Below are 9,976 nucleotides of genomic sequence, written 5' to 3'. Positions count from 1 at the left end.
GGAACCACATGAGAAAACCTACTCTTGATAATTAGCTGTCAGTTGTAAAAAGTAAACAAAAATCGAAGATACTAATTAAATTTGAATTCTTACTGTCGTATTTGAAATTAAATACATTGCAAAAGAAACAAACAAATATACGCAAACGAAATAAATTAGTTCCAACCAATTACTTGGATGATGTGTTGGCTTATATACCAAAATTCCTAGGTTGAGATCATAAACTATTTGGTAAATTGGTCAGATTCAACAAACTTCAAACATTTTAGGACAAAATTTGACTTCTCAGGTTTTTGTGATGGAGTATAAGTCTATCTTTAATTAGATGACGTAGTCATATTAGCAATATGTTTAATAAACAAATACCTTCAATTAATTTATCCTAAAATCCAAAAAACATCTACAGTATAAAAAACTTCGTAGAAATCAATTCCATGGTTGCGATTACGACACCATATTTTCTCATAAATAAATTCAAGACTTCACGATTTCACATGATTTTAGTTTACAATTTATATGATGCAAGGGTAATTAGAAAAAAATCATTTCCAACGTAATCCCAAATAAATTAGAATATAGTAAAAAATATATTTCAATAAAAAAAATCACTCACACATATACATTTGTAATAAAATTTTGAGTGGTAATCCGATGCTCTCTACTGATACTATTATATTAGAAATGATCTGATCCATTTGTTATTTACTAATACATTGATTAAGGGTAACTTTTCATTTATATATTTTTTCGGGCATTGATCAATCTGTGGTTATTTATTGCGCTGGCATCGCTCATATTCCATCGAAATAAGCCAAACAAGAATAAAAATAGGTTTAGTGACTACTAAATGATAATTATACCCCTTTCGCACTTTTTTTACAGTAATGTCCCTCCATGTTTGAACTACTGCTATTTAGGGTGATCTAAACCATTCGATCAAATGAGATCAACGGATTAGATTACTTTCTACTATCAATAGAGAGAATCGTAGTGGGTCTCAAATTTTAAACGTGTTAAACAAGATGCCCGCGCATGCGCGCGGGCTACCTTCCTTGTTTTATTAATAGTTCCAAGATTTTGTTAATAATTCCAAGAATAAAAATAGTTATTACAAAATTATATGTAGCATCCATTACTTTCAATGTTTAATTCAATATTTTAAACTTTGATTGCGAGTATTTAGTTGTATTGTTTTTGTGAGCCTCAATTATGCTTCACGATTTGATAATTCCCAAATATGCAATTAATATATACCGATTTAACTCGGTTTGAAGTTTCAGTTATAGTTTCTGATGATTGAACGATTTCAAAATTCACATTCTTCGTTTTTAATTTATATGGACTCTCGATATGGCATAATTTATTTAACATGAATTCTCAAGACGATTTATGGTCATGACAATATACTATCCTCATAGTGCTAAAATATCACAGATATAGACAAATATCAAATATATAAGTCTAAACCAACCTACATTTCCTACAAAAGAACTTTTCCTTCTCTATTAATTTATAATATCAATCCATTGGATCTCCTTTTATGTATCATCTCAAAAGACATAAACAAAACCAAAATTTAAAAAACAAGGAAATAATCTTCCATCTAAAACTCAATCCTGGAACCTAATCTCCAACTCATCCTCCTCAACCATGAGGAAATGCGATCCTCTGTCGATCACCTTCTCGCCGTCCACCCTCGCCCTGCTCAGGTGCTCGCATGGGCTGATCTCCATCTTCAACTTCTTCTTCTCCCCTACCTTGAGATGCTGGTTCCTGAACCCGATCAGCTGCCTCACCGGCCGGCCGCCATCCGTGCTCGACCACCGGACGAACATCAGCACGGTGTGCTTGCCATCCATGGGGCCATGGTTCTGCACCTCCACCATGACCGGGAACCTGAGCCGCTCGCACCGGTCGTCGCCGATCTCGTCGACGCGGTAGACGGCGTCGCCTTCTGGTGTGGTTGCTGCCCTAAGGCCAGCGAGCGCCGCCTTGCCGTAGGATGACGAGTTGCCGGCGCCGGAGACGATGCGGCAAGCGAACTTGGAGTAGCTGAGGCCGTACCCGAACTTGTAGACGGTCTTGCCCTTGTAGAATCGGTAGCTCCGGCCGGGGTAGCCGGTGGCCGGGTCGGGGCGCATCCGCATGTCGGTCATGGTGAACTTGGTGAACTCCTCCGGGTACCATGTCACCGGCAGCTTGCCGCTGGGGTTGAACTCGCCGAAGAGCACGTCGGCGATGGCCTGACCGCCGGCCTGGCCGGGGTACCCCGCCCACAGGATGGCGCCGATCTTGGGGTTGGTCTGCGCGAACGTGATGTCCACCGGGCCGCCGGTGAGGAGGATGAGGATGACCGGGCGCTTCGACGCGGTGGCGACGGCGGTGATGAGGGCCTGCTGCTTGCCAGGGAGCAGCAGGCTCGTCCTGTCGAGGCCTTCCTGCTCCTGCTTCTGGCTGAGCCCCATGACGAGGAAGACGTAGTCGGAGGACTTGGCCAGCGCGGTGGCCTGGTCGGTGGCGGCGACGTCGCAGGCGGCGGAGCTGCAGCCGGGGAGGAACTTGGCGCTCTTGACGTACTTCTGGATGCCGCCGAACGGCGTGGTGGTCTCGCAGGGGAGGCCGTAGTAGTTGCCGAGGAGGGCGAGGATGTCGTTGGCGTTGTGGCCGATGACGGCGGCGGAGGCGACGGTGGGGGCGCGGAGCGGGAGGAGGCGGGCGTCGTTCTTGAGCAGGACGACGCCGCGCCTGGCGGCCTCGAGGGCGAGGGCCTTGTGCACCGGCGTGCAGACGTCGGCGGCGCCGAGGCGGCCGTACAGCTTGTTGCCCCTTGGGTCGCCGTCGAAGTGGCCCAGCCGCATCCGGATGGCGAAGAGGTTCTTGAGGGCCTTGTCCACGTCCTTCTCCGTCATCTTCCCCTGCTGCAGCGCCGACGCCGCGTTCTGCTGCATGTACACGCCGCAGTTTATGTCCAACCCTGAAAATATTCACCAAGAATTCATTCTGTTTCCAAAATTCAAATATTCAAATCTTGCTTAAAGAGATGCACTTGATAGTTCGGTGGGAAGGAGTGCGTGGTTTCAACTCAGAGAATCCCGTGTTCAATTTCCAACACGTTTATAATTTATTCTTTAAAAATTATTTGGAGGGACATATCTCCCTCCAAATCATGTTTTTTTTAAATCTTGTTTAAAGTACTTGTAATGATTTGCTACTTACCGGCCTTGAGGGCGACGGCCACGGCTTCCTCCGCCGTCCTCGTGAAGTGTTCCGATTTGTGAAGGATGGCGACCGCGTCGCAGTCCGACGCCGTGTAACTGGCACGTACATATGTCACGTTGATTTTAGCTATTCGTCACATGATTATTTCAGCCACTGATCTGAGCGATGAAATGAAATGAGGTCGAGCTCGATCGATCACTCACCCATCTAACTTCCATTCTCCCCTGACGGTCTTGGTGAGGAGGTCAGAACTAGCACACGCCGGGACGCCATTGATGAGGGTGTAGGCACACATGATGCAGCTCGCCTTCCCATCCACCACACAGCTCCTGAACGGCGGGTTGTACGTGTCCGCTAGATCTTGCGGTGTCACCTGCACAACTCATCGCACCCGACATATGTCATACTCACAAGTCACTACTTCTCATACATAACGAAAAATTAGGGGCATGTAAGAAATTTTCTTTCTCGATCTATTTTTTTGTCTTTTTTCACCGTGCAGTCATCGCTCACCTTTGCATTGAAGTTGTAGCGTGAGACGCCCTTCCACTCCTCGATGTCGTAGGCGGTGATGTGCTTGCAGCACGCGGAGGTCTGGAGGTTTGTCAACGAGCTCCCCTGCAGGCCCTTGACGAAGGCGGCGCCGTACTTGCTCGCCGTGGTGGGGTCCTCGCCGGGGGTCTCCTGGCCACGGCCCCACCGTGGGTCCCTAAAGATGTTCACGTTGGGGGACCACATGGCCAGACCCTCTGCTTGCCCCAGGTTGTAGAACGCCCGACCCTCTTTGCCGATCGCCTGTGTTATGATTTATAAACAAAGTTCAGTGACTCACATACATCACATACATACATACATACATACGTGTGTGTGTGTGTATATATATATATATATATATATATATATATATATATATATATATGTATGTATGTATGTGATGTATGTGAGTTTGACATGGTAGGCACATATTTAATGTGATCAGACAGAACAAACCAAGCAGGATGTCAATAAACTGACAGAGAATGAATATATGCAGAACGTGATTGGTTGTACAATGTGTGCATAACCATCCAGGTCATATAAATTTATACACTTCTGTTTCATGCATAGGAAAAAATATACAAGATCAAGAATATAAAGTTTAAAATTATATCATTTTAGCTTATTTTTCACACATAAAAGGCTGATTTCAAAATAAGCTGATTTCGGCATGGAAAATGTGACAAAGTAAAACTTGCTATTTATTTTGAACTAAAAAAAGAACTGCAAAAATACCAATACGATGTATTAATTAATTCCATGATAGATCACTACTCCCTCCGTTTCATAATGTAAGTCATTCTAGCATTTCCCATATCCATATTTATGTTAATAAAACTAGACATATTTATTTATCTAAATTCATTAACATCAATATAAATATGCGAAATGTGAAACGGAGGAAGTAACTAATAGTAACCACGTGCAAAAGAGAAAAAAAAATACAGAAGCAGAGCATTGTGATTTGTATCTTGTACAACATGAAATGGAAGTTAAACAGATTCATTAAGTGTTCCCTTCATTTATTTTCCCTCTCAGATTTGCAAAAAAGAAAAATCTTTTCAAATATAAAAAACATGGATCAGATATGTACACAATCGTAAATGGCGGCGGCGATCGATCAGCGCGCCACCGCAAGAACACATGTGTATATACGCGTACCTGGCCGATGCGGAACCAGAGGCCGTCGTCGAAGGCGGCGGCGGTGTGGATGACCTGCGGGAAGCTGGTGGCGGTGCGCGCGGGGCCGTTGCCGAAGTGGATGCCCTTCCCGGAGATGGCCAGCCCGTGCAGCGCCTCCGACCACCACTTGTACACCGGGATCCCCAGCCTCGGCACCCCGGGCGCCTGGTCCCCGAGCTGCCCCACCTTCTCCGCCGTCGTCAGCCTCGCCACCAGGTCCGCCGCCCGCTGCTCCGCCGGCAGCGCCGCGTTGCAGAACGCGAACCCCTTCTGCGCCGACGCCGGCCCGCACGTGAACCCCGGGTTGCCGCCCCACGCCACCCCGCCCAGCATCGCCAGCGCCGCCACCGCCGTCACCACCGCCGCAAGCACGCCGCCGCCGCGCCTGGAGGTGGAGACCGCCATTGGCAAGGTACGTAGAAGGCGAGAGGAGGTCGATGCGATGCGAGTGAGCTGAGTGAGTGAAGCGCCAGCCTCATATAGGCCACTGCGGCCAATGGGAGAGAGCCACGTGTCACCCCACGAAGACAAGTTCCTCCTCCGATCTGAAGACATTTTCTCCGCACATAGAGCGGACCTGAGTGCGAACGACAGGAGAGATCCAACGCTGACGTGGACGCCATGCATGTCTCAGTAGAACTTGTCAGTGAAACCATGCATGGAAGATTAAGATTTGGTATGCACGGCCAAATTCCTCGAGTTCCACGATGTCCTCTCGACCAAACATGTATGTTTAGGGCTGGATCCATAAAATTCCTTGCATCTTCAATTCACTACATCAGGTGAGTTTGTTTAGTGCTGGATCCTAAATTTGATCGAATGAGGTTAAAGAACATGTCGACCATAAAAACCAACACAGCTATGCTGAATTTGCATTTCTAGTTAATTACAACAAACAGTGAATCTAAGCATGCATATTCTATATGATATAAATTAAATGCACCTAGATATTAGATGTTCAAGAATATTCATTACCAATGCAAAACATGTTGCCGTGGCGCTTGCACGAGTTTATATGTTATTTAATTTACTTGTGGACGAAGCAAAACCTAAGTTTTTTTTTTAATCTTGATAGATATAACGCGGGACACAAAATCCACTCGGCAAACAATAGTATAACATCACTGAACCTTTACGACAAAACAAGAACAATGGGGAAAAAGTACTTTTTTTTTCGAACGGTTGCCTGACGTTTTATATATAGAAGAAGGTGTCCCATTTTGAGGAGAAAACGGGACCAAAACCTTACAATGCACAGTTAATTAGGGGAAACTGCGCGAAAATCACAACCACAACACTCTAACTAACCTAAGCTAACAAGACCGTAAGAAATGGCGGAGCCCAAAGCAGCCATCGATAAAAAGCTTGTTGTAAGCAACACAAAGGCTTCGACTTCGCGAGGCGAGTGTTATCGTTGCCGAGCTTGTCGCCTAGCGACACAGTAGCTTCGACTCCACAGCTATCACATCATCGTTGCCAAAGGCATCACAGAAACAAGTAAGACACCAACTATCCACTTTGAGCATCAGCCCAAGCCGTCAGAGCTCCATATCTTGTACAAAGCAAACACCAACACCCCTCGAAGACTACAACGTGTTATCATTGCCAAGCTTCATCGCACCACAACAAAGCAGCTTCGACTTCACCTAGAAGAAAACGAAGCAAGTTGGACGCTCACCACATCCAAGAACAGAACCCAAGATGCAAAGGCCTCGCCGAATAGCTAGGCTTACAGAGCTTCGACGCAGGGGTCCATAAACGACCATCGTTGCACGGGAAAGGTTCTAGAAAGCGAGGGAAGACGCCATAACGACGCCTCCAAAAAGGGGAACGACGCCTAATGGCGCCGCCGTCGTCAAGCCAACCAAAGGCCAGCCAAGGCTTTCACCAGCGTAAACCAAAGCCACACAACCCACCCGCACAACGTACGTCGCCAGACCGCCACATCGTCCCTCTAGTCGCCAAGCCTAGCCCACCACCCACAGCTCAGGCAGGCTCACGAGTCCGCCATGCCGCCGTGCCGCCCCATCCTCTACTACATCGGTTGACCAAGCATGAGACGTCGCCGTGGACGCCCGCAGCGCTGCCGACCCAGAGTCAGCCAACCGCTGCCATCGCCGCGAGCGCCTGCACTCCGCTACACCGCTGCCACAAGCACTCACAGCTTTGCTGCGCCGCCGTCACCGTCTCCATGCCGACGAGGCATGCACCCGATCCCCCCGCCTCCGTCGCACGTCCGGCTTCCTCCTCCGTCGCCGGCCTCCTGTAGCCGCCCCAGCGCTGGCGAGGGCGCGCCGGCCAGCCGACCCCTACCTCACCTTGGCCGCTCGCTGTCGTCGCTTCCGACCGATCCGGCTCCGCCCCTCCCCACCAGCACATGGGAACGGCTAGATCCGGTGCTCGGCAAGCGGTCGGATCCAGCGTGGCCCCTCCTCCTCTCTGCCCCTTCCCATTGGTGCTCGGGGGTAGCCGGATTCGGTGCCCCCCACCACCCACCCACCAAACGAGGTGCAGATGGACTTTATATCTTTTTTCTGATCTGTTCATCTTGTTCTTTACCTTTTATGCATATAAATAATTCATGTAATTGGAGTGATGGAATTCTTCATTTGTACCAAAAAATGTGATTTAGTTTCTTCAATTTGTGCTGTGGATGGATGTGGGATGGATGGATGGTAATTCGAGCCGATGCATTGAGCATACCTTTTCTTTCATTTTAGGAACCTCTAAGGTATAGTTCTTAAACCAGCATCTTTAAGTCCACCTCAAAAATTGCCGCCTGTGAGGTGCAGGTTCGTAATTAGTTTATATTGAGCAAAAAACGGTCGGATCCGTTAAAGTTCCCTCCTTTCCCCCGCCGACCCACTCCCCCTCCTCCTCCCACACGCCAGCTAGGCTGGCCCGAGGCCGAGGCCCAGCCAGCCGCCGCGCCACCCCCTCCCCTCTCCGGGTCACCGACAGGTGGGGCGGGGCCCACCTGTCGGGCCCATCTCCCACCTCCGGCCAGCGCCGCCGCGCCCGAAACCGCCGCTCCCGCCCTCTCCGCGCGCGCCTGCGCATACGTCGCCCATGCTCCCGTGCCACCTCCCACACACCCCGCAACCGCCGCTCCCAACCCTTAGAGTTCGAGTATGCGTCCGATGGTGGTTTCTTCGAGGAGTAGGCTTCATCCGTGTCGTCGAGGATGCCTGTGGAGTGGTGTTCCCGCTGCAATCCAAGTCAAGGCTTAGCTCCGGTTATCTTTAATTTTCCGCTGCATTTATAATGTCAACTTTGTAAGATGTGGATGTTTATGTCAACTTTGTCGTTTGCGTACCCTGGCCAGTCCTGGACAGGGGTTTTAATGCACATTCTGCATGGAATTCTATTTAGGAATTTTTGGGCGTGACAGTTATGGCTACCAACCGTCTCAAGCAACATACAGACGGTCGAATGTAACTGACAGCTCACAGTGAAATTCAACTATAACATAACTTTTTTAGGCCAATCCTTCACCCAGTCCAGCAGTTTCCGACTGTTCATTTGAAAACTGAATGTAATTATTTATAAAATATTCAAGATGATATTAGGGTATACACAAGATTGCGTTAAAGAGATAGGAGATGCTCACTACTGGAGAATGCCTCTTTTCTCCCGGTTCGCAACCCCTGTAATCCCGGATTGTAAACCGGGAGAAGGAATCTGGGACTAGAGATGATGATGATGATGATCTTTAGTCCCAGTCCAGCAGTTTCCGACTGTTCATTTGAAAACTGAATGTAATTATTTATAAAATATTCAAGATGATATTAGGGTATACACAAGATTGCGTTAAAGAGATAGGAGATGCTCACTACTGGAGAATGCCTCTTTTCTCCCGGTTCGCAACCCCCTGTAATCCCGGATTGCAAACCGGGAGAAGGAATCTAGGACTAGAGATGATGATGATGATGATCTTTAGTCCCGGTTTAAATACCTGGGAGTAATGATGCATCTCTACTCCCGGTTGGTGTTACCAACTGGGAGTAGAGACATTTTATTTTATTTGCTTGTAGATTATTGTTTTTAGCTATTTGCACTTGTTTTCCGGCTGAACTCACACACGGATCATCTCCCGACATCCCAAATCATCCACAATCCCAAATCATTCACGACAACAAAATCATCATCCATTATCTCAAACCATCCACAACAACCACTACAAGAATCTATTTAATCTGTGACGAAAAAATTTGTCATGGATCACTGAAAATTCGTCACAAAAATTTGTCTGTGACGATTCTATTGAGCGTCACAGATTAAATATGCCGATGTTTTCTCCAAAATCTTCATGGATCAGCACAATCTATGACGTTTTTTAACCGTCATGAAATGCTTTTGGGCTCGTGTAGTCCAGCCCAGGCCCAACCTTTGTGACGAAATTAAACGTCACAGATGGTTGCCACGTGGCGGCCAACATGGCAGGTGACGTGGTCGTTCACACGTGTGTGATGACGTGGTTGACACGTGTGATGACGTGGCAACCAACTGTTTTGATGGCCCATTAATTATTTAACAGTGGCCCATTATTTTTTTTAGAACTAGTCCATTTTAAAATAGGCCTATTTTAAAATTGGCCCATTTTGTCAACCAATTATCAGATCAAAGCCTACTAAATAGTCCCATTAAATTTGAGCCCACCAAATTCAATCCAATTTCTCATACCATCTCAGATTCAAACATAATAACAGATACTATCTCAGATTCAACTAATAACAGATACAATCAGAATACAACAGAATTCAAACAATAGTTCATCTCAGATTCAACCTAATAAAGAAATCTGAAAACAGAAAACCAAATCAAGACACACCTATACATGAATCAAATAGGAAACCATTTCCGAGCATAAGTTCTTTTCCCAACTGGAGTCTACATTAGCACACAACAGTACTACACATGTATAGAAATCTTTCAAACATTCAATGGAGTCACTCCATGCTTCTCGTCCTCCACCCATAGCAAGTAGAGGATTGAATTACAGCAAGGCTTTCTTGTTGATGTGCAAATGGAATTTTTT

At 46.9% G+C, this 9,976-nt stretch overlaps 1 protein-coding gene across 1 annotated transcript; it reads right to left on the bottom strand.

Moving 5' to 3' along the window:
* Positions 1 to 1,476: 1,476 nt before the first annotated feature.
* Positions 1,477 to 5,373, bottom strand: LOC127753792 (probable beta-D-xylosidase 7). The gene is made up of 5 exons (XM_052279217.1): positions 4,918 to 5,373; positions 3,733 to 4,014; positions 3,423 to 3,592; positions 3,217 to 3,314; positions 1,477 to 2,974 (listed from the first exon to the last, which is right to left on the bottom strand). The coding sequence occupies exons 1-5, from the start codon at positions 5,341 to 5,343 to the stop codon at positions 1,611 to 1,613; spliced, it is 2,340 nt and encodes a 779-aa protein (XP_052135177.1). The 5' UTR covers positions 5,344 to 5,373; the 3' UTR covers positions 1,477 to 1,610.
* Between the last annotated feature and the right edge of the window lie 4,603 nt (positions 5,374 to 9,976).

Source organism: Oryza glaberrima, chromosome 11 (assembly GCF_000147395.1).
Source record: "Oryza glaberrima chromosome 11, OglaRS2, whole genome shotgun sequence".
Lineage (NCBI taxonomy): Eukaryota > Viridiplantae > Streptophyta > Magnoliopsida > Poales > Poaceae > Oryza > Oryza glaberrima.
This window is presented reverse-complemented; position numbering and strand designations above follow the sequence as displayed.